The sequence below is a fragment of the Dermacentor silvarum genome, chromosome 8, assembly GCF_013339745.2.
Source record: "Dermacentor silvarum isolate Dsil-2018 chromosome 8, BIME_Dsil_1.4, whole genome shotgun sequence".
Taxonomy (NCBI): domain Eukaryota; kingdom Metazoa; phylum Arthropoda; class Arachnida; order Ixodida; family Ixodidae; genus Dermacentor; species Dermacentor silvarum.
The window spans coordinates 163,503,498-163,529,438 of record NC_051161.1 but is presented as its reverse complement, the minus strand read 5'-3'; the positions used below and the strand labels follow the sequence as shown (position 1 = coordinate 163,529,438).

Below are 25,941 nucleotides of genomic sequence, written 5' to 3'. Positions count from 1 at the left end.
TAAACATGTGCTCTAAACAGTGTACTGTGAAATAAGGAGCAGTGGGGATGTGGCTATGAGAGCGAGAACAACGACGAGAGATAAACCTTGTTTCGGTGCTCGATCGGCTGTGCTACCTCTCGCTGCTTTATCGTTCTAGTCGCGAACGCTGACTTCCCCAAGTACTTCGTGACATTTGGTGGAAGATGCTGGGCCTTTTGAAAAACTGGAACTCCGAAGCCGGACGATCCCTGTCACAGGTCCCATGCCTGAGGAGACTAGTCCTCCCAATCCGCCCCAGGCACCGCCTCCGGTCGTCTGTCCTGGTGCGCCACGCCAACGGGATCCTCCCATATTCAATGGCACTGACGATCATGACGTAGAGGAGTGGCTGTCATCGTGCGACCGAGTGAGTACCCACAACAAATGGAATGACGCTGACAAGCTTGGTTACGTACCATTCTACCTTTCTGGGGTCGCCCATCTTTGGTTCCGCAACCATGAGGCTGATTTTTCTACTTGGACAGAATTCCGAACGAAACTTCAAGAAGTATGCGGTCGCCCTGCTGTGCGCAAACTTCGGGCTGAACAACAGCTTCGCTGTCGTGCCCAACAAAAGGGCGAAAACATTACCTGCTACATTGAAGATGTAGTTGACATTTGCCGGAGTATCAACCCAGATATGACCAAAGAGGACAAAATCAAGAACTTATTGAAAGGCATAGACGATGACGAATCCATAGACGGTCAACGACCTCACAACGCTTTGCCAGAGCTATCTTGCCGAGGAGGCATTCGAACCCGCGTGCATGAAGAGATACGCAAACAACGGCTTTCTACGCGCCGCGCTTCCGCTCCGGACGTCGCGCTTTCAGCTCTTAGTGACGGTGTCAGTGCTACCCTTCTAGCTCAGCACTCCTCGACCAAATCAAGCCATTTGTACGAGAAGTGGCACGCCAACTCTCTCTTCTGCCAGCCAGTCAAGTGTCAGAGTCGCGCTTGTCTCCAGATCTCCGTCAGGTGATACAAGACGAAGTCGCTAACGCCGTCCCACTTGCTCATCAACCGCCTCCTCCGCCTGTTCCATTTACGTACGCTGCCGTTGTCGCGAATCCAAGGTCTCCGTCTGCAGCTATTCAATCCAGACCTACCAGCGAATTTCCTTCACGTCCACAAGTAGCTGCAACATTTGCACCTACAAGCAGCTACTGGCCGCCACAGCAGCCCGCGCGCCCACCTCGCCAATATCTCCATCAGTCCCAGCCTGCTGTTGTCAATCCATGGCGCACCCATGACAACCGCCCTATCTGTTATTCGTGCGGCCTGCCAGGGCATGTAGCGCGGTTTTGCTGCCGGCGCGGATGATATATCCTTCGGATTCTCCGAGGGCACCAAGCAATGGTTTCGACTCTCCGTTCCGTTCCGCTCCTGCCACTCAGAACTTCGAAGCCTCACCTCCTGCTTCCCGCACCTTCAATACCCGTAGGTCTCCGTCACCCCGTCGGCGTTCTCTGTCGGCGCTTGTCCGTCGCCGCTTGTCCGTCGCCCTGAAGCTATCCGAGAGGAAAACTAAAAAACGCAGTTCCGGAGGCCAGAACTGCGATCTCAACGAACTTCTCAAGCCCTAATTTATTTCCTGCGAACGACTTTGAAGTTTATGCAGAAGACATTGCCGTTCATGCGCTTGTAGACATGGGAGCAGCAATATCAGTGATTTCGAACCAGTTTCGTCTTCAACTAAGAAAAGTCGTGACGCCATATTCTGCCGTTTCATTACGCACCGCAAGCGCTGCGCCGATTGAACCCTTAGGGAAGTGTACCGTGCGTGTTGTTATAAGCGGCACTTTATACCGTGTTGAGTTCGCTATTCTGCCCGCCGCTTCCATGCGATGATTTTAGGATGGGACTTTCTCTCATCTCGTCATGCCGTTGTAGATAGTGCCCGTGCTGAACTCGCTCTGTCGCCATTCGGCACCAACGTTTTTGAAGATACTGATGACGCTTCCGGTCATGTGTTCGTCACCGCCGACACCGAGATTCCTCCATACTCTGCCGCACTTGTACCCGTTTCCTGCGTTAGGTTTTCCGACCCTACTGTTCTTTTCACGCCGTCTAAACTTGTTGCTCGCCGTCATCCCTTCTTGCTTCCTTTTGCCCTTCTTGCCATTCGACAAGGTTCCAGCGTACTTTATGTATCGAACCTATTTCCTTGCCCTGCTAGCCTGCTCCAGGATGAGTGTCTTGGTTACGCTGATGCAATCGAGCCATGCTTCCTTTATGATGTGCCTGACGACCCACCTTCTCTTCAGGTTGACGCTATGGCCCTTCAAGTATCTCCTCCGACACTGCTGTGTGACCCAACATTTTCTCGATGTATTGATCCCAACCTCACTCCAAGTCAGCACGCCCAGATTGTCAATCTCCTTGACCGCTTTCGCACGTCATTCGACCTACAACCATCTCGCTTCTACCGTTCTTCCACTGTTGTGCATCGCATCGACACCGGCAACCATGTGCCTTTACGCCAGAGGCCGTATCGTGTATCCGCCACAGAGCGTAGCGTCATCGCTGAGCACGTTGGAGACATGCTCCAACGCCGTGTCATACAACCTTCGCACGGTCTATGGGCTCCTCCTGTAGTGCTTCTCAAAAAGAAAGATGGCACATTTCGCTTCTGCGTGGACTACCGGCGCCTCAATAAGATCACCAGAAAGGACGTTTATCCACTACCCCGCATTGACGACGCGCTAGAATGCCTCCAGGGCGCCGAATTCGTCTCATCTTTAGGCTTACTATGCGGGTACTGGCAAGTGCCAGTGCCTGAGTGAGACCGTCCAAAAACGGCCTTCATCACACTGACGGTTTATTTGAATTCACCGTGATGCCATTTGGCCTGTGTAACGCGCCTGCCACATTTGAAAGAATGATGGACAACATCTTGCGCGTCCTCTAATGGCAGATATGACTGTGTTATCTGGACGATATCGTTATTATTTCACCGGACTTTCCTTCTCACTTACTTCGACTTGAACGCGTCCTCAAATGCGTCGCTGATGCTGGTGTCCGGCTTAACTTGAAGAAGTGTCGCTTCGCCGCCCGACAGGTGGTAATCCTCGGCCGTGTCGTGTCGAAAGCAGGTGTACTCCCTGATACGGCGAAACTACAAGTTGTTGCCCAGTTTCCACGACCAAAGACCTTGAAAGACCTGCGCAGCTTCATTGGGTAAGCGTCGTACTTCCGCCGTTTCATCCGCAATTTAGCCACCATAATAGCACCTTTAACGCAGATTCTTGGTGGTGACCACAACCTTTCGACCTGGTCACCGGATTGCGATGCCGCATTTACGAAGCTGCGTCGTCTCTTGACGTCTCCCCCAATCCTGCGCCATTTCGACCCAAACGCTCCAACAGAAATCCACACGGATGCCAGTGGCGTCGGCCTTGGTGCCGTTCTCGCTCAGAGAAAGGCTGGCTTCGATGAGTACGTCGCCGCCTTCGCCAGTCGTGCTCTCACTAAACCTGAATTGAACTATTCTGTAACTGAAAAAGAGTGCCTGGCTATAATTTGGGCCATAAACAAATTCCTTCCGCATCTCTATGGCCGCCCATTTGACGTGATTACTGATCACCATTCGCTGTGCTTGCTGTCGTCCTGAAAAAAACCATCCGGTCGTCTTGCTCGATGGGCGCTTCGACTGCAGGAGTACTACATTCGAGTGCTGTACCGTTCTGGTCGAAAACACTCGGATGCGGATGTCTTGTCTCGTTCGCCACTAACAGACGAGGTTACCTCCCCGAAGGCGCCATTGTCCGAGTCTTCATTTGCTGCCACAGATATCCTTCTGGAGCAGAAGAAACACCCTTGGATTTTGTCAATGCTCAGTTTCTTGTCCACCCCATCGACAACCACTACCAATCGCGCGTTACATCGCTAAGCACATCACTTCTCCTTTCGGGACGGGCTCTTGTACCGTCGTAACTACCTCCCGGACGGCCGCAAATGGTTGCTTGTCATCCCTCGGCATCTACGTTCGGATATTTGTGCAGCGTTCCACGACGATCTCCAGTGCGCATATGCAGGTGTACTAATGACATACGCGCGTCTACGCCTTTGTTACTACTGTAGACGGATGTATCGATTCATCCGTCATTATGTCCGCTCCTGTCTCGTTTGCCAACGCCGCAAAGATCCCCCTCGTCGTTCAACCGCTCCATTGCAGCCTTTGCCTTGCCCAGCACGTGCTTTTGATCGAGTAGGTATCGACATTTATGGACCTCTGTCTACCACATCAGACGGCAACCGCTGGGTAATCGTGGCCATCGACCATCTTACGCGCTATTCGGAAACTTCCCCTTTGTCCAGCGCTTCTGCACGTGACGTCGCCTGGTTTCTCCTGCGCCACATCATCCTTCGCCATGGAGCTCCCAGGGAATTACTCAGTGACAGAGGCCGTGTCTTCCTCTCCGACGTCGTAGAGGCTCTTCTCAAAGAATGCCGCACCATTCATCGCACCACTACTGCATACCATCCGCAGACTAATGGCATGACCGAGCGATTTAATCGAACTCTTGGTGACATGCTGGCCATGTACGTTGCATCGGACCAAAGCAAATGGGACCATGTTCTACCATTTCTGAACTACGCTTATAATACCGCCACGCAGACTACCACGGGATTTTCGCCCTTCTTTCTCCTCTACGGACGCGAACCTTTTTCCACAACGGACACTATCCTTCTGTACCGCCCTGACAACACAGAAACCACTACCTTGTCTGAAGCTGCAGCACACGCAGAAGAATGTCGCAAGCTATCCCGTATATTTACGTTGGGAGACCAGCAACGCCAGAACCACCATCGAGAAACTTCCCATGGTCCTGCATCCTATGCTCCTGGCTCGTTAGTGTGGCTTTTGGTTCCAGCGCCTACCCCTGGACTGTCACCAGAACTCGCGTCGAAGTACCAGGGCCCACACCGCGTGATCAGCCAAACGTCTCCAGTCAACTATATCGTCGAACCCCTCGAGCTATCTTTGGATCATCGCCGCTGACGACACGACATTGTGCATGTCCAGCGTCTCAAGCCGTACTATGATCCGCCTGTGTTGTGCTACCCCTTGGTCAACCGGACGGCTTCCTTTTCCGCGGGGGAGATAACTATACTGTGAAATAAGGAGCAGTGGGGATGTGGCTATGAGAGCGAGAACGACGACGAGAGATAAACCTTGTTTCGGTGCTCGATCGGCTGTGCTACCTCTCGCTGCTTCATCGTTCAAGTCGCGAACGCTGACTTCCCGAAGTGCTTCGTGACACTTGTTTCGTGGTAGTATCCCAGTCGCAAAAGGTGGAACGCATTTTTTGATGGTCTACAGCAGGTTCTACCTCGTGGTGCAGTCCTAGCACTATATTTGTATTTGTCGAATGCATGGTGTGTGAACGCTGAAGCGCCTGTTCAGCCCAGTCATTGCGATTTCTTTGTGCCTTTGTGTTTCAATTGAGCATATCACAAAAGCCATTTGGTGTAGTTTTACTCAGAAGAATTGGTTTCAGATGTGGCTGCGATCATATCCATCTTGCTGGAAGGAAGACTTCACGCCGTGCAGCATGAAAGGAAGCCTTTATTGTTATTCTGCCCGTTCAACAGCCAAGGCCGAATGAACCGGAAGGGGTAAGCAGAACAATCTTTGCGCATGTTGTATTGTGGGACCAAGGGTGGTATATGTGACCAATACACATCATGCGAGCTGTTTTACGTAATAGTTCCGCGGAAACCCGCTAGGTGGAGAGAAGTAATTACAGGGAAAATTAGACATCCACTCAATCGTAGCAATTGCTACAAGGGAAACCCATACCGGTTCCACGAAAGAAAAGCCTCGCCGTCGGCGAAAGATTTGTGCTGGTAAGCCTCGCAGTTGAAGAAAAATTCGTCCTGGTCGAATGTTTCTTCAACTGCGAGGCTTTCCTTTCGTGGAACCCGTATGGGTTTCCCTTGTTGCAGTTCCTATGATCGGGTGGATGTCTCATTTTCCCTTTAATCATGCAAGCTGCTGCTGCAAGAACTCGCGCACCTTGCCCACTAGGCGAAATGTAGATAAAAAGATGTGCTGCAAAAAAAAAATTTAAGACCACCGGCGCAAAGGCTGCAAGACGCAAAGCGTGGTCGTAGCCGCACACACCCATTCCAGTGGAGGCGCTCGCAGTCGCGGGGAGCGTGACAAAACATTGTTGCGTATCAAAATGCTGCAGCGATGGCAGCATACACCGTTGACACCGAAGGTGACGCATATTAAGGAGCAGCATTTTGCATTTCACCATCATTGAATTCCGCGGCGTAGATTGCGCTCGAGCTTAGCAGCGCAACGCCATAGCCACTAATTAAGGTACAGCGCCAGCTATATAAATGTACCATAAGAAGCCAACAAACAATGACACCAAGGACAACACAGGAGAAATTACTTGTACTTACTAATTGAATTAAAGAATTTATAAATTCATGAAAATGAAAATGGATGAAAAAAAACAACTGTCCGCAGGTGGGGAACGAACCGATGTCTTCGCATTACGCGTGCGATGCTCTCACCATTGAGCTACCGCGGCGCCGTTTTCCCATCCGCTTTTTGGGCTATTTATGCCTTACAACTAGAATTAACCCGGAGAGTGTTAGCCAGCGCCATCACCCACAAACCATGGCGGCGGATGTACAACATCCTTTCTGCCGCAGGCGTCACGAGTAGGTGATCTTTTTTGGGTGAAGGCAACAGGTCAATAAACCCACATATGCTACCTGAAGGCATCAATGTTGCCGGATTCGAGCCCTCGTTATGTAATGAACGAGAAGAAAGGGAACCGAGGGGCCCGATTTTTATTAATCATGCTATAAGAAGCCAACAAACAGTGACACCAAGTACAACATAGGAGAAATTACTTGTACTTACTAATTGAATTAAAGCAATTATAAATTAATGAAAATTATTATTAAAAATTGAAATGATTTAAATAAAATCATTAAAATTATTAATAAAAATCGGCCCCTTGGTGTCCTTTCTTCTCGTTCACTACATATCGAGGGTTCGAATCCGGCAACATTCATGACTACAGGCAGCATATGCGGGACCAGTTGCCTTCACCCAAAAAGTGTCGCGTACTCGTGACGCCTGCGGCAGAAAGGATGTTCCACATCCGCCCTATGGTTTGTGAGTGGTGGCGCTGGCTAAAACTCCCAGAGTTTACTCGACCAGTATACACATAAATACACCAGAAAATGGATGGGAAAACGGCACCGCGGTAGCTCAATGGTGAGAGCATCGTATGCGTAATACGAAGACGTGGGACCGTTCCACACCTGCGGACAGTTTTTTTTTCATCCATTTTCATTTCCATTACTCTATCATTTTTTAAATTCAATTAGTAAGTGCAAGTCATTTCGCCTATGTTGTCTTTAGTGTCATTGTTTGTTGGCTTCTTATGATTACACATATATATATATATATATATATATATATATATATATTGCAGTGGGGAATATGCATGCAGCACTGTGGGCACTGCCATCGCTTCGGCGCGGGACCCGAGCTCGAGCTGCTGATGCCAAGAGCTAGGACTGTGCATACAAGGCCACTTGCGATACCTCGGCCGCGCTTCAATAAATCCCCATTTCAATCCCTTTCAATATATATATATATATATATATATATATATATATATTGTAGTGAAGAAGAAGGACGATGCAGTGGGGCATCCTTACAGCGCTGTCTAGTGGGTCAGTCTCTCCAGCGCATCGCTCGGACTACGTCGCTCGCGCTCGCGGTTCCCTGAACTGATCGAACGGTCAGCCCTAACGCTTGCGTTTATTAAACGCCTTTACAAGTGGTGGAGAGTGCTACGCTCCAACGAATCCTGGAGCTCCGATCCCGTACCCTCTCTTCAACCATGTCTCAGGACGAATCTCAGCCGACGACCCAGCAAACGCCTCCTACACCCTCCGTCGTGTGCTCTGGTCTCCCTCGCCACAAGGATCCTCCTGTTTTCAGCGGCACAGACGACAACGACGTGGAGGACTGGCTGTCCACGTACGAGCGAGTAAGCGCCGTCAATAAATGGGACGATGCCGCGAAACTAAGCAACGTGCTCGCGATGTCTCGCGATCATCTGGGCTCTTACTAAGTTCCGGCCATATTTGTATGGCCGCCCATTTGATGTCATCACGGACCACCACGCACTATGTTGGCTGGCGTCATTGAAAGATCCGTCCGGTCGTCTTGCACGTTGGGCACTTCGCCTGCAAGACTACGACATCCGCGTACTCTACCGCAGCGGACGACAGCACTCGGACGCCGATGCCCTCTCGCGCTCTCCCTTGGCTGACAACAATATATCTCAGTTGACTGTGTCTTCCATCGACCTTCGCTCCATCGCTTCCGAGCAGCGCAAGGACCCCTGGATTGCGTCGCTTATAGGCTGGCTCTCTGATCCATCGACCAGGTCAACAACCCGCGCGTTGCGCCGTCAAGCTCACCATTTCGCCATTCGCGAAGACCTTCTTCACCGGCGGAATTACAGCTCCGACGGCCGCCAGTGGTTGTTAGTCGTGTCTCGCAGCCTGCGTTCCGAAATATGCGCAGGTTTCCACGCCGATCCCCAGTGTGCCCACTCTGGCGTTTTCAAGACTTACCAGCGGCTTCAACGGCGGTACTACTGGCGAGGGATGTACAGCTACGTTCAAAAGTTCGTACGCTCTTGTCCCGATTGCCAGCGCCGGAAATCTTCACCTCGCCTCTCTCCAGCTGGGCTGCAACCTTTACCTTGCCCCACCCGGCCCTTTGGGCGCGTCGGTATAGATTTGTACGGGCCCCTTCCCATGACATCGGCTGGAAACCGCTGGGCCATTGTGGCGGTTGACCACCTTACGCGATACGCTGAAACTGCGGCGCTTCCGGCAGCTACAGCGCGTGACGTTGCCTCCTTCCTGCTTCGTCGATTCATCCTACGTCATGGGCCACCCCAGGAGCTGCTCAGTGACCGCGGACGTGTCTTCCTCTCCGAAGTAGTTGAAGCTATTCTCAAAGAGTGTCACGTTGTTCATCGCACAACAACGGCGTACCATCCTCAAACCAATGGACTCACGGAACGGTTCAACCGTACGCTCGGCGACATGCTCTCAATGTACGTCTCCTCCGACCACACAAACTGGGACGCCATTCTGCCCTTCGTCACCTACGCGTACAATACCGCTACGCAGAGCACTACCGGCTTTTCGCCATGTTTCTTATTGTATGGCCGGCACCCATCGCACACCATCGCCACAATGCTACCGTACCGGCCCGACGCATCTGAATGTGCGCCCATTTCTGATACGGTGAGACATGCCGAAGAGTGCCGGGACATCGCCCGGGCTTTTACCTCCAATGACCAAGAGCGCCAGAAGAACACTCGCGGTGACACCACCTCTGCGCCCACCTTTCTTCCTGGAGCGCTTGTGTGGCTCTCAGTCCCTTCCGCTGCACCTGGTCTGTCCTCCAAGTTAATGCCTAAGTATGAAGGCCCCTACCGCATCGTCGAGCGTGCATCACCCGTCAATTATGTGATTGAGCCCGTTGAACCATCTTCCGACATGTGCCATCGCGGACGCGACATTGTCAACGTCGAGCGCCTCAAGCCGTATTATGATCCCCTAATTGTGACGAACTGTTAGGTCGCCGGACGGCTCCCTTTTTCGTCCCCGGGGTAATTGTAGTGAAGAAGAAGGACGATGCAGTGGGGCATCCTTACCAGCGCTGTCTAGTGGGTCAGTCTCTCCAGCGCATCGCTCGGACTACGTCGCCCGCGCTCGCGGTTCCCTGAACTGATCGAACGGTCAGCCCTAACGCTTGCGTTTAATAAACGCCTTTACAATATATATATATATATATATATATATATATATATATATAAATCAGAAGCACAACTTCACGGTTATCTTACGTTTATTTACCCAACAGTGTCGGTCGGTGGACCGAAACAGTTGGGTAAATAAACCTAAGATGGACCACGAAGTTGTGCTTCTGATTTGTCTAAATACGCTTGGCCCTTTGAAAAATCCAGTTACTACTATATATATATGTATATATATATATACATTGCCGCGTGTCTAGTGCGGGAAAGACGACGACGTAACAAGACATCTCGGCACTTATGCAAAACATATAGATAGCAAGAAGAAGAAGAAGACGCAGCGACTGGTGCGTGGTATTAAGAACCGTCTGTTCTTGCCTCTGCCGACAAGTGCGTTTCGTTTGTCCCTCGAGTTTCCGACGTCGCGCCAATATATAAAGGCATGGACTACTAAAACCTGAACGTGGCTTACGGTCCAAATATTAGTATATAGTATAGTTGAATAAATCTGTTTTCGGCACCCGGGGCCCGACCGCAATAAAGGACATGGTACCAATTGTTCCGCATTTTGTTACGCGAAGAAGGCGTAAACATGCACGGAATGTTGCGCTGGATTTTTAATAAGAAACCATTATATGCCCAATAACGCAAGAATATGCCGCCGTTGGCGTGACGGAAACATGTTGCCGAAGACGACGGCCCGAAGAGTAAAAAACAAGACAGAAAATGCTAGGACTTATGCCAAATTTGCCAATGAGGTTCCTGTAAACAAAATAAATAAATAGCGTTGAAAACAAAATTTGTTACATTTCGTTGTGGATGCGAGACGAACGCGCTTCCCCGACGCCACGGCGGATCCGCGGTTCTGGCTTAATAAAGTGTGCCTAGTGCGTCAGTCATTGCACGCCTCACGTCGCAGCCATCTGGCTGACTAAAGGTGTGGCCTAGTGCCTGCGTCATTGGGCCTCTGATGGTGCAGCCAATAGGGAGGAGGTGGCGCCACGTCATGAGTGTATAAAATGAGCGCGTTCATGACGTTCTGAGATCTACAAACGGTATAATGCTTTCGCGTTCCCACACGTAAGCAGCCTTAAGTGTCTCTGCCGAATTTTTCTTTCTGTGGCCAATATGATTCGCGTAATTCTGACAGCAGGGCACCCGATGGGACAGATTTGCTTTATTGGTTGAAAGCGGCAAGCAGCAAGCTTAATTTTATTATTTTTTTCGCCTGCGTTTCGCCACAACTATATACTGATGGAAAAGTATATGTGGAAAAATACACATGAGAGACACATACGCGTATGCTGCTTGATGACCAGGAAAAATATTTGTTCTCGAAGGGAACTACAATAACTGAGTAGAATGAAAGCCTACAAAGCCGCTGCAATGCACGCGCAATAACTGTGCGGCATAAAAAAAAAGTAATGCATTTATTCTTAAGATATAAATACACGCCATATAAATTCAGGAGCACCACATAAGCGATCCGGTTGCAAATACCAGCCCGCGAAGTAGTACGAACTACCGCGTCGAGCAGTATCGCCAGAAGTTTCTAAAGGTGCAACCTCGATTCGGACGAATGCACTTCGATCGCAGCGCCGCCACAGTATTTTTCATCATCGGGCGCCTGCATGCACCGCCGCAGCCACTCGTCCCTTTAAATCTTATTCTGGTACACAGTACTACCACCACGCACGCCCCATGAATAAACGGGGCTGCGATCTGAGATCGTTGTTCGGAGCACGCGTTCAGTTTCGCCGCGTGCGATTGTAGACGTTGTCAGCCACGGGGCGCAGCCACGTTTTTGGTGACGTTAAAATTAAGACACGATCCTGTCAATCACTTTGAAACCGAGCACGTCGTCTGCTAGGAGCAGAACGCGACGAGAGGTATGCAGTTCGAGTGGTCAGGCGCTCGCTACGAGACTGTGGCTTTGCATGGCACGTCTGATGGATTGGAGTTGGTCCTAATGGCGGCTGTGGCTACAGAAGGGCACGTTCGGATTCAATTCCTAGTCTAATTCGCGAAAATAGCTCTTGCAATGGAAGCTGTGGTTGTTGTGTTGGTGTCGCTCGAGGAGGAAGCAGAGTGGTTGGAGGTGAGAAATGCTTTTTAAGAGATGGCAGAAAGCGAATTCCGGCGCTATTTGTGTTTCTCGAAACGAATAGTGCGGTGCTGGTGCGGCAAACTCGACCCCGGCTTCCACCAAGCCAGTGGAATGCTGTTGTGCCCCCTTGAAAAACGCGCCACTGTTCCGGTCGTTTTTCTTTTCTTCTTCTTTATTTTTTTTTCTTTCTTTCTTTCTTTTTTTTCTTTTTTTCTTTTTTGCTGTGTGCGACACCATTTAGCCACCATGCAGAAAAACTAATAGCAATGAACGGTAGACGTCATATGTAATACCATTTGAGCGCGTGTTGAAGCTCTAGAAGAAAAAATACATTGCTTTTTCATATAAAAATGTTATTCATTAGAAGACCAGAAACGTTTTGTTTGGTGGTATCTTGTCCTCAAGCAGACGACTAATTCGGCACGTTAACTTCCAGGGGCTTCACCGCTTACCGATTGGCTGCTCTCTCCCTTCCGTTATCACCAATTTTACGGAATGCCCGCTTTGTGACGTTCCAGAAACTGTGACGTTCCAAACATCTCCAATCGCGCCCCAGAATTATCTTATTTGCTCAATGAGCTTCAATCCATCCGACCGTGCAACTAAACGCAGCGCGATATCACGATACATGGTGCAGTCTGCATCTGCCTGAGCACCGCCCCCTTGAAAGTTCACAAGTTATGAAGCCGTTCGCGGAACCCTGCTTCACCGGCAGCATCGCGGAAAGTTGGGGGAAATTTCAGGGAACGACTGCACTTGTACCTTCACACCACGGGTTTTCGGAGTAAGACCGGCAGCTAAAAAGTTGCGTCGGCTCTGCATTTGGCGCCAGAAGATGCTGTAGAAGGGTTCAACACTTTAAAGTTTTGAGAGGACGGACAGAAGTATAGCGAACAGTTTAAGGGGTACTGCTATCAAAAAAAAAAAAAAAAAACGCGACGTTCCGAACATGTGTCTTCAGAACAAAAAACTGAATTAATAGGAGCCGTGGGAACCGCTTCTGCAGGACATCGAAACCAAGGCGCTGCCATGCAATTTCGGAGATAATACCGATTTCGTAGGAGACTAGAAGCCTGTGGAATCACCAATAAAGTGCGGGCGAGGTTTCTGCGTGAGAGTGACCGTACACGCAAGGGCAAGCCATTCCGATGTCCAAGGTGGCTGAGATATCGCAGCAGCGAAGTCGTGTGTGGGAAGAGTGCAGCTTATCGACAATTCCGGGTGCCACAAGCAACACAAAGCCGACGTCCACGTGATTCATATGCACTCGCTGCAATAGCCGTCACAAACCACGGCAACGTCCTACCGGTCCCAATAGGTTGTGGAGGTACTTTACCGGTTCAAATTGACCTATACAGCAGTCGTTGTAGAACATTGCATTTGCAGCAAACCAAACGAGATGGTAAAGAATTAAATAATTCTTTCCGCTCATTGTCCTGCTCTGGTCTAAATGGCTCGCAGATTTGGTAATAACAAGACGCTTGTGGTGACGAATTTAAAATAAATTCGATGACTTTACTTGCCAAAACCACGATTTAATTATGATGCACACCATAAAGAAGGACTCCGGAAACTTTTTGACCACGCGGGGTCCTTTAGCGGACACTTCATGCATGGTGCACGGCCTTTTTTGCATTTCACTCTCATCTAAATGCCGCCAGGATTCGATGCCGCGCCCTCGGGCTTAGTAGCGGACGCCCCAGCTACTACGCAACCATGGCGGGTGGTGATTATTTGTAAGTTTCATATAAAAGGAATATACTGCAACGGTTGTTAAACTCAATATCTAAGGAACATGAGGGACCGATAATATACTTAGTGAATTGCTGAAGCCCTAAAGTGATTTGGTTCTAGAGTTCTTAAGTAGATTTTTTGGCCGTTATTTGACACCGGTATTTTACCTGGCGACTGGCTAGTGACCCGGGTAGTGCCCAGGGTAGTTCCCCTTTTTAAAGAAGCAGACAAATATAAATAATAATATTTACGGGCCTCAATCTATTACATGCACTGTTTTTATATTGTTGGCACACATTCTTTATGTGTACAAGAATCACATGAAAAAGAAACCTTTTTATGCAAATTACATGGTTTCTGTAGGCAGTTCTTCACCGTCACTGATCCGTTTTGGACGATTCAATACTTTGCGGCAGCCATAAAGAGCAAGGAAGACATAGATGGCAAAGCCTTAGATTTCTTGAAACCTTTTGCCAGGAATTGATGTGCAAAAGCTTTAAGACACCGGTCTAAGTTAAAACGTAGCACCACGAATGCAGGCTTACGTAACGAATCGACAGCCGTGCGTAAAAATTTCCAACGAGTGGCAATCAACATTTCCGGTATGATCAATTACATTTAATTACATCGGTAAAAAGCGTCAGTCAACAAATTTTATTAAATTGGTTCATGCATATAATTCAGGATTGCTGAAACTCATGGGATATGCAAATTATTTTTACAATGCTTGCCTGCATGATTACATCAAATAAAAAATTGTCCTAACTTTTTCATTGTGCAATCACAGGTGACAGATTAAGACGTACAAAAGAAATTAAATTACTTGGAATAACTACAACACATGCTCTAAAATGAGCCGCCATGTAGCGAACATTTGTGGATCTGCGCAAAGAAAGCTCGGCTTGTTACAAAGAATGTTGAAGCTTGCCTGCTCTGATGTAGAACTAAATGTATACTTGGCAATCGTTCGCCTTAGCCACGAGTACGCGAACAAAGCTTGAGACCCACACGAGCAATACCTCACCGATAACGTGGAGAGGTTACAACGCCTTGCCGCTATGTTTGTCTTCTTCTCTTACAACAGAACGCAATCCGTTGCAAACTTACATAATAGGGCAAACCTTATCCCATACTTCCTACAGCTATAAAGGTCGCTGGCTTAAAATTCCTGTTCCTAGTTTACACGAGAGGCTGAAATGTAGACCCCAACCTCTCCTTGTGACCTCCCGGCGGAGTATCTTCCCAGATAATTCAGGAATATGTTTTTATGATGTTGATGTCTTTAACATTCATATTGCGTTCATGTATTTAAAGATTCATCATCAGCCTATTTTTATGTTCACAGCAAGATGAAGACCTCTCCTTGCGATCTCCGATTACCGTTGTCTTGCGCCAGCTGATTCCAACTTGCACCTGCAAATTTCGTAATTTCATGACCGTGCTTTCTGCCGTCCTCGACTGCGATTCCCTATTTAAAGATTATTACTTCGTGAAAGCAGCTCTCGATTGCAACAGATTCATTCAGAGGTGTTTGCAACTGCTAATTCTCTTGATTCCTGTGTAATAAATTTGCAAGTGTTTGAGGTTTAGGTGTGAATACGGCTTGTATTGAATTGGCAGCAAATGATGGAGAACCTTAACCGAGAAAGTGCAGTAGTAGCGTTGAAGAAGAATATGCAGATGCCGAAGGTAATGTTGAATAGCCTGGCAAGGAAGCAATAATTACTGCTTACAAGTCAGCTTCTACAGACTCTGCAGGAGTACGTTTATCATAGTCAATTGCTTACAGGGGACGCTGATCATGAGAAGGAAATTTACAGAAGAATATAAATGTGTTGGATTGCCTACCGCAGGCATTACCATATCCTGACTGGGAGCTTACCGCTGTCGTTGGAAATAAAAGTGCACAATAATTGCCTTGTATAGGGGCTAACATATGGCGCAGACACAGGGATCTTAACAACGAAGCTCGAAAATAACATGAGGACCGCGCAAAAAGCAACGGAAAGAAAATTGTTACTCGTAACAGTAGGAGGCAGGAAGAGAGCGGTGTGGATCAGAGAGCAAAAGGGGTTAGCCGATATTCTAATTGACATTAAGGCAGAAAATGGATCTGAGCAGGCCATGTAATGCGTAGGGTAGATAACCGATGTTGGGTAGATAAGCATGAGCACCCCAGAAAGCAGATGAGAAAACGGCGCTGCGGTACCTCAATTGGTATAAGCATCGCGCGCGTAATGCAAAGACGTGAGTTCGCATCCCACCTGTGGCCAGTTATTTGTTCAACTACTTTCATTTCCGTTTATTTATTGTAGCTTTAATTCAATGACGAACTCCGAGTAATTTCCCCTATGCTGTACTTGGTGTCGCTGTTTGTTGGCTTCTTATGATATGACTAAATCTCTCTCTCTCTATCTCCATATATATATATATATATATATATATATATATATATATATATTGTAAGGAAAAAGTGCACGGTAAAGCCAAGGGAGAAGCGGAGCGAAGCAGAGGTAAAAGTAAACGAGGCGTTCTGGCGGGAGGACGATTGTCTGTCTGCTTCTCTACCCTACAATGGCGCAGTCGACGAACGCCCAGTCTTAAGGCGCTCCAGCCTTTAGCACCGTGCTGCGGAGGCCTTTTGTTCTCCGGCATCTCGTCCGTCTGGCGAGGGAACGCCGTCAACGCTTCCCTTGGCATGGCTACCGTGCCTGCACTATCTTCATCTCCGATCCGCCGAGGCATGCCGTCCACGCTGCTTTGGACATAAATTCTCGCCGTCCTGGGTGCCCCTGCGGCCAGGGAACGCGGTCCACGCTTCCCATGCCCTGTATCACTGCCCCACGACATCATCGACCTCTCAGCCAGCAAGGTATGCGGCTTCCTGTGTGCGACTTAGCACTTCCTGAGTTTCATGGGTTCCAAGACGATCCTGCGCAATGACTGAAGATTGCAGACTACTGGGCGACAGACACGGTTGGTCCTACGGTGCCAAACGTTCGTATGCCGAGGGAAGGCTTCGTGGAGCTGCCGAAGCGTGGAACAGGTACAACGGTCATACATACCGTTCATGGCGTGAGTGGTCAGAAACACTGCTAACAGTTTTCGGGAGCCTCGCTTCGTCATAAGACGACCGATTTATGCGAATGCGCTCTCGACGCCAAGGCCCTTCTGAAGATGTCGTCGTCTACATTTATGACAAGGCTCCTCGGCGCATGCAGCCTGACCTGGCCTTCTCCTACGGCTCGGCAATACGTACTGGGTGGACTGCTAAATCTTACACATGGGGCCATTTTGGCGGCCCAACCCCTCGAAACCACAGCAGAAGTTTTTTCTCGTAAAGCAGCCGAGCTGCAAGAAAGCGGACGGCGCCGTCAGGATCTCGCTACGCTGAATACAGGCTCCTCGCAGGACCTGCATCCACCATCTAGTCAAGGTTCTACGACATTCTGCGGCAGGTGCCAATGCAACAACCCCACAGACTCCCCACAAGAGAACCACAACCGGCTTACAACGAGACGCGCGAGCTACCACTGCTTCAAGTGCACGTCGACAAAATCAACGGCTTATGTCCTGCTGTGGACACGCACGCTGAACGGTCGGCCATGAATACTCTGTCGTCGGCGACCAACCACCGCAACACAGAAGTCTTCAACCATGCTGGCACCCCCAGCACACAGAGCGAGAATGAGAATCACGCTTATGAAGACAGATTATCGTACATCGCTGACCACAAGCAAAGTGTGCCCGAAGCGCAAAGCGATGACAGAGAGGTTAAATCAATCACTGCCTCTCTCGAAAGGCCGAGCAGAGACTCGAAATTTGTAATTCGAGAATGCATTTTGGACCGCCTACCCGGGAGAAGAATCAGAGAGAGGAGCGATATGTCATCGTACTCCCAAGCTCTATGCATTCGAAAGTAGGGCGCAGCCTGCAAGGAGGAAGATCACATTGGGCCACGCTGCACAAAGTGCAAGAACGATTTTCGAGGCCGAGAATGCAAAGCAATATTCGCTCCGACATGACCTCTTGCCTGCCGAAAGCCAGGCTGCGAGCACCATATAACACTAAGGCGTGTTGCACCAACTACCGGGTGCTACTACCACAACTAGACAATGGTTGAGTGTGCCGAACGGCGCTCTGCCGCTGAGGCGCCGCGTGTGAAAAAATAGTGCGAGGGCGCTGCGAGCGAACTCGATGGGGCGGAGACGCGCTCCGCGGCATATTCAACGTACTTTCGCTGCGGGCGCCGAGGCCGATTGCGCATAGTACGCTCTTAAAATAGTGCTTTATTTCAACTGCAAATTTATGTTTACGCCATTTTCCAAAACATATATATTTGAGGCATGGAATATACAACGCGACGTCTTCAATTTTGCTGTCGTTGTCAAGCGCGTCGTCTGCTAGCGAGCGCGCGTTCGCTACGCGGACGCTGGCGGACGCCCAGTTTTTCTCGCAGAACGTCTGTGCAGTACATTTTTAAAAATGGTTTAGTTGCTTTGGCGCACCCATGACTCTTGACGGCCAGTAGCAAATGTAGATGAACCTACATTTACCTACAAATCCAGGTGACTGCTGTTTTTACCACTGTCATCTAAATGTAACTGGTATCTCTGCACCATGAAGGCTACGTAATAAAATTCTATTATTGATATCGTGTCCTTTTACGCGCGCTTCTAGTTGGTGGATATTCATCAGGGACAATGATCGAAGAAAACAATATTAAAGTGAAGTAAATAAACCAGGTATATTAACTGCGTGGCGCCAAGAATGACCAATATATTTCTAGGTAATTAAATCAAAGGGTGCATAGACATATATATTCACGATATATATGTAAGGGAAAAATAACAAATATTCTAAAGGAAATAATTTAAAAAGTGAGAACTCCCGACCGGAATAAGCGCACGTGTTTGCAGTAAGAAACACACTTATTAGTAAATACTGCAAATAAAACGCTCATTCGCAGAAATAATATTCATAGCAGGCAAAACCATGTTATGTGTGTGTGTGTGTGTGTGTGTGTGTGTGTGTGTGTGTGTGTGTGTGTGTGTGTGTGTGTGTGTGTGTGTGTGTGTGTGTGTGTGTGTGTGTGTGTGTGTGTGCGCGCGTGTTATTGATATACTGTATGACGCCGAATAGTCGTTTCCGTTCGAATGTAACACATAACAGCACTATCGAAATCTCAAAGGTGAGTGACTGCATGCGAGTGAGGACTGTTATTCCGAATGATTGTGCTGCCGGAGAGTTGTGGCTGTTGCACAGAGGCACAGTTCGTGAGAGAATTAACGCACGGGTGTTACTAAGTCCTGCTTAACAAGTTCCTAGCTCTCATTCAATATAAACGTCCGGTTTTGGAGCACCCTGTAAATCTGCTAACTTCATTCAGACAAGGATTTTTGACAGTCTCACCATGCTTGCAACCCAATCAAGCTGGGTGCCCCATCTGGTACCAGACTTATCTTCTTCAACAAACGCAACAGATCTGCATATATCTCCACGTGTATGTGAAACAACATACATATGGTCGTTATGATGGTAGACCAGATAACTGAAAGCAGCCGTTTATAATACACAAGCTGCTGAGTTGAGCGGTCATACATTTGGGAACGGCATTACATTTATATGTATAAAATATAGGACAAGCATAACATGTTTTCCTCGGAAATAAGACTCGAGAATATTTTATTTTGTTCACACCCCTAGGAAAGAGCCCAAGAACGCATCCACGTCTTTTTCTTTGTTTTTTTTTTAATTAACACAAGTTCTTCGGCTTTACGTGGCAAAACCACGGTATTATTATGAGACACTCGGTTTAGTTTTCATCACCTGTGATTATTTAACGTGCACCTAAATACAAGTACACGAGTCTTTTTCCAGTTCGTTCCCATCGAAGTCCGCGACCTGGATTAAACCCGCGAGCACCAGTTTAGCAGCGCAACGCCGTATCCACTATATAGCCACTAACTTCGCGCAGACTTTCTTTCCTTTCTCCTTTTTTTATTTTTTGAAGTATCAACTGAAAAAAAAATCCGCGTAAGGTTCACGGCCAAAGATTAGCACATAGAATGACAAACTAAAACCGTTTTCGGCGCTCGAGGTCCGACCGCAATAAATGACCCCGTACCAATTTTATACTCCATATTCTGTGACGCGAGGAAGGCGGAAACTTGAATGGAATGTTGCGGTGCAGTTTACTATTTTTTTATCTATAACAATGTTTCCCGTAAATCTGAGTACAAGGCGCTGGATTGGGCAGATATGCTTTACTTGTTGGAAGCGGCAAGCAGGATAGTTACATATGTTTCTTCGTCTGCCTTTCGCAAGACCTACTGATGGAAAGCTATATGCGCAGTAATAACACACGAGAGATACATGCTGCTTGAAGAACGAGAAAACACCATTTGAGCGGTCTGAACGCAAATACCAGAGCGCCAAGTAGTACGAATGACCCTGCCGAGCAGTATCGCAAGCTGTTTCCAACGGCGCGACCTTGATGCGGCCCAATCCACTTCGATATCAGCGCCGCCACAGTATTTTTCCACGTCGGGCGCCTCTCTGCAAAGCAAGCGCCGCACCAGCCGCTCGTCCCACTCCACCGTATTCTAGTACACTCTAACCACAACTTAGTTCGGGCCGGAGACACGCGCACCAAAGCGCCGCCTTCCAAGAAACAAAGAACCAGTCACTACTTCAGGAGAGAGGCACTGAAAATAGCGCCGTGTGCACAACAATTAGGCACGAGTCGCCGCTGGTCTGATCGGGTGTTCTGGTCTACAACGCAGTCGACGTGCCCGCGGCTTCGTGAAATCTCTCAGGAGCAAAAAACACTCGCCAAAATTGAGGGGCTGTTCAAGATTACGTAGCTTCGGGCAAGAAACTGTACAAGACTTGCAGCGTGGCCGAGTGTAAGGAAAAAGTGCACGGTAAAGCCAAGGGAGAAGCGCTGAGAAGAAGAGGAGGTAGAAGTAGACAAGGCGTTCCTGCGGAAGGCCGTTTGTAAGTCTGCTTCTCTTCTTTACGATCTATATATATAAGATAAAGGGTTTTGCGCCAGACCCGAAGGTATACCACTCAAAAAAGAAAAAAAAGATAAACGTTATGGCGTATCTTTTTACTAACGTCTCAGTCCGAGAACGGGTTTCGTCGGAGTGAATATGAGTGTAGTCGCGTTACAGTTATTTATTGAGACACTAGACACGTATCGCTTTGTCCCACACGACTATGCGCATAATCAAGCCCTAGTAACAACAAAAAAAAAAAGTGAAACCAGTACACGGTGAAAAAATGTAAAAATGGCCGGACAGTTCTAAATATCACAGCAGATATGAGTCATCAGTTGATCTAATCCCACAACCATGCGGTGCTAAGTACCAGCGGCTGAAACCAGGATTTAAAGATGCACCCGCAGACAAATTTACCAAGACACATGTGCACAAAAACCGGTATATCTTGCATTCACAAAACCAAAACTTCCTTCCTGTTTTAATTGTTGATGGAGTGTTATTCCAGAATTGAAACAATTGGAAGTTTTGGTTTTTGTGCATGCATGATACACCAGTTTTTGTACACGTGTGCAGTATCAAATCTGTCTGCGGGTGCATTTTTAAATCCTGCTTTCTTATCTTTGGAACTTCAAATGAATTTTTCCTTTCTTTTTCTTGTATTTGTGTATAGCTATGTGTATAGCACAAATACGTTGTTGTTACTGTACATAGAATTCGGTTTAGGTGCACAAACTTACTACATTACTAATCTATGTAGCTCTGTGTTTGTGAGGAAGGCAATGTCTTGTATATTTGATTTTGGTTTTGGTTTGGTGATCACTGCCACTGGTGGTACTAGTGTCGCCCTCTGTATATAAGGATGCGCACGTTCGAATAAAGGGGATTTTGTTGTGGTGTTGTTTGCTCGACCACTCTTCACACAATGGCGACCCACGTCGCCACTTCAGAATTTTTGCGTCAGACAAAAGTGTCTTGGATTATCTTGAACAATGCCTTGATAACTTTCACGGTAACAATGCTACTGTGCTTCGAGATAAATTTAAAGAAATTATCACTCGCTGCCTTAGCAACTTTATTCCCAATAAAATAAAAACACTTCCAAGACTACTCCCTGGATAACGAGAGAGATCTTGCACCTTAAAAGAAAAGTTAAGCGCTTAAGACGACGATGTGCCTCACGTGTTTCAATTCACGAAATCCAAAATTTACAAGCTTGTAGTAAAGTAGTTGCCAGAGCAACACTATGTTTTTTTTAAAGATTCCCTTTAGTCACTATGCCAAACACTAGACAATTGACAAACCAGTACTTACTCTGGCTCGTTTCCATCTCCACGTACTTTAGGAAGCGTCCCGAAGAGCAGGAGTGCGTAGAGCCACACTGAGGGACCACCCGAAGATGCCTGCATGTGGAATGTTCCCAGGTCGACCGAAGCAGGGAACACCAACGGGCCCAGCAGTAGCTACGTGATGAGTGCGTGCGCCAGATGTGACAAACAAATCGAGTCGCGCTGGGTGACAAGCCATCGCTGCGCCCGTTGCGTATCGGGGTTGATCGAGGCGGACGTCCGCTGTCGGCTCGCCGCTTCACGCTACGTCTCGAATAATTTTTATCCGCCTGCCTCGCCGCCTCCCATCAGAAGCAACTGAGCCTAACGGTAAACGAGGCTCCTGATTGTTCTTCTTTTTTTCTCCCTCTCTCTCTCCCATCTAGTCTTTCAGGGTGATCCCACTGGTGCGGCCCGTTCACATGAGCGACCCAAACTTTCGTGTTTCCGCGTTTCGCACTTAATAGGAAATGCGCGTCTGCATCCGCATAGCAGGAAAAAGTGCCGCAAGAGACAATAGCAAAGAATTATTTTCTCTTATTCCTTTGCCACGCTGTATCACCAGAAACATAAAAAAAGCTCGTATAAGTAAATGAAAGTGCCAACTCCTCAACGTTCGAAAACGACTTAGTGTGCAGTGCTAAATTAATCGACAGCTAAGTCAACGGCTCATTCACAAAATAATTGTGTCCTTGCTTTCTGATGAGTTTTGAGAAACGCGATTATTCTTGGGAAGTAGAATGTAGAGAGGATCTCGACATCATACAGCAAGTACGTGATCCCAGTTCCCGCTTCGTATTTAATTTTATTGTCACTGATGCCTGGTTAAATAGCGATCTGCCTTGAGAATCTTCAGCGTTACTCTCTCTAATCGTACTCAAGATAGAAGGGTAAATTGTTACTGCCATTTGGAGTTCAATCTTGGTCTTCCTAATTACCAAAACCGTGTTAGAAGTGAGATGTATTCTTGGTATCTTATTTAGTGGTAATTTGGGATCAGTTATCTTTCCTCTGCTTTGCTTTATTAGCAATGGTTTATACACGCGCACCAAAACAGCTGGTAATGTAAGGTATCCCACATCATGTGCTTGCTATCAGAATTTATGAGAATGACATTGTCTTTCGCGTTAAGGTATCACATAAGGTATATAATAATAATTATCGCAATTTTACTGATAATAATAATGACTATATATTCTTTCTCTTTCAATGGATACAAAATATAAATGAAAAATCATCTGAGTCCTCAGACGAATATGAACCCAGTTTGGACTCTTGACCTATAGCCGGCTACATTTCGCACTTATTTGCAGTTGAGTTCAGAATGAGGCATAAGGTAAGCTTATTCTGTAGAAGTGGACTGTATGTTGAGGCACAGTATTTTTTGTTTTTACTCGTCTTTGCTGAAAAAAAAACTATTTAGGTTTCGCAAAAGCGCCGTACACCACTTCTTCATTCTAACTCTGACTGTACTCAATATTATACCATACCAAGTTAGTAAATCCCACGTACATTAGAGTCCCCAGACATTTATTTCGTGATTTTGGCTTCTGATACATTCCGAGGACTAGATGAATATTTGGTCTGATTCAAACGCGAAGTTCAAACTACCATAAACACCTTTAACTTCGTTTATTGCTTGAACGTATGCTACTCTTGTATGACGAAGTAGTACTTCCTAAACTAAAAAATGGTTTTAAGAAAGAGCAGTAAAAAAATGATGTTACGCATGTTCCTAAAACACACCGGGAATGTTCGGAAATGACGAAGACAGCCACTTTTTTTGTAAGTGTCTGATACTGCAATCTGACCAAGTTTATTTTCAATTGTTGCAACGTATTTAAAAAAAAGTACTCTTCATAAGTTCCTGGAAAAAAACTTTACACGTGTGCTATTCTAGAGCCGAAGCAAACGGCACCGATTCTTAGAACTAATTATGGCCGACCAACGCTACATTTACAGGCAATAAAGTTGTTAAATCTTGCAGACAAGAAAATAAATTTCCAGAAAAGATTCCCTGTTTCAAATAGAAAGTAATTCTTTTTTTATTTCCAATAACATGAGACTTGTGCGTGACTTTTTTTACTAATGGAGAACGGCGGCGCGGCGCATCATTGTTGCTTGATGTAATTTCTTAAGATATACGGACACAAAAAGTGGCGGGTGGTTTTTTGCGTCGGAAAAAAAGTTGAACTGTTGAAAATGACGAATACAACAAGCTGCTTTCAAACAGAAAACGAGAAACATCTTTTTTTGCGATTTTCTGTTGCATATCTTGCCTCCAAACGGACGCCGGCAGAAGCAGAAATTTGACGTCATAACACCCATCCGCGCGCGCGCGGCCAAGGTCGGCCACAGCCGTCGCAGTGTTTCCAGGGGTGTCGGTCCCTTGCAGCGTTTGATTACCCCTTTCGGCGATCTTCGCACGTGGTCCGTCCGAAACATTATCCCCGTCGGCGCTCCACGCAGGTGGTGCGTCTTACATGCGCTTTCCCGCGGCCATCGCTCGGTATTGACGCGTTTTTCGCGGCGTAAGGAAATGCCCAGACATTGTTGTTATAACAGCATCGTCGGTCGTGACACGCCATCGCACTCCTTTCCCAGAGACGAGAACGTGCGTAAACTTTGGATACCTGCCTGTCGGCCATCACGCCCAGCCGGGAGACCTCTAAAAATGACTTTTTGCGCGGACCACTTCGTCGACAATGATCATGTGACCAGCCCGGCTGCGCTGAAAAGCCTCGGCAGGCCGCTCAAAAGACAGCGCCTAAAGCCTGACGCTATACCCTCGGTCTTCTCACGAAAACGAAAGGCAGAAATGATCAGCGGTGCGTTTGAAAAGAGGAGGCTAAAATATGTCAGTAGGGTTTTCGTTGACTTGCAGCCATAGAGTTTCACACTATAAAACCTATAGGGAAATGTGGCGCTGCTGCACTGTGGTATGCAAGGGAATGCCGGTATATTGGGGATTCGGATTGGCATCGTTCTTGGAGAGCCAGAACGCCTTGAAGACGCGCCTGGCTAGCACCGTTCCGTCTGTCACAACGATTAATTTCCTGCTAAAACAGGACGTAAAAAACTGCTTTAGCTTTATTATTACACAGAAACATGTTTTGTTTAATTTTGAGGACATACTATGGGATGCACAATTCTATGAAACGTAAAAAGTATCAGCTGGCCGCTAAAGTTGGAGGGCAGACGACAAGATTCTCGCTCGCTTTGGAACAACTTGTCGTCTGTTCTTGCTTTTCTTCGCTTGATGCTGCATTCAAGGTGAGTAAACTTTATTGAGAGATGTAATATGGGTGAATGAAAGCCTTTTATATAGATTTTATTTTAAGAACGCGTTATTTGTGTAGCCATATCCACGTTTTAGACGAAGCCTCGAACAACACCAGCCAACACAAGCCTCGCAGACACATATCCCGTCATTCCCATGAGGGCACGTCAGCCCTTTAAGAAACTCGCATAGACGGTGGCGCCAGTTTACCTTCTAGGTGTTATAGTGAGGAACTCTATGCTTGCAGCCTTCTAGAGCAGTGTGAGGGCGAGGCTGGGGCGAGATGCCCGAGGCTGGGCACGAAGGCAGTAATGTCTTCTAAAATGTTGGCAAAGCATAGTAAAACAATACAAGGCTAGAGAGCGCGACTCACGTGATCAGACATACACACAGCTCTGCTTCTCCACAGGCTAAAAGCCGAAAAAAGTGGGCAGAACGCCAGACAGGTGCTGCTTCTGTCGGTCGGCTGGCGAAGTGCACGCGAGAGTCTGGGAGGTACTGATACCTCACAGCAGTTGCTCACGCCGACGGCTCAAACTACTATTCAGTCATCCACGCAGTGCTGAAGTACCCGCAGCTGCCTCGCCTGCGTGCGCTCTTGAAAAAGCAAGTTTACAGAGGAAATTACAAATAATTGTTCCAC

General features: G+C 47.6%; 1 protein-coding gene across 1 annotated transcript in view; it reads right to left on the bottom strand.

The window, feature by feature from the left end:
• Window positions 1–25,941, bottom strand: part of LOC119461814 (UPF0462 protein C4orf33 homolog) — a 169,271-nt gene that overhangs the window by 111,032 nt on the left and 32,298 nt on the right. The window contains exon 2 of the mRNA XM_037723192.2: window positions 22,005–22,093. Within this exon, the coding sequence (XP_037579120.2) occupies window positions 22,005–22,093 (89 nt within the window). The remainder of the gene's footprint in view (window positions 1–22,004; window positions 22,094–25,941) is intronic.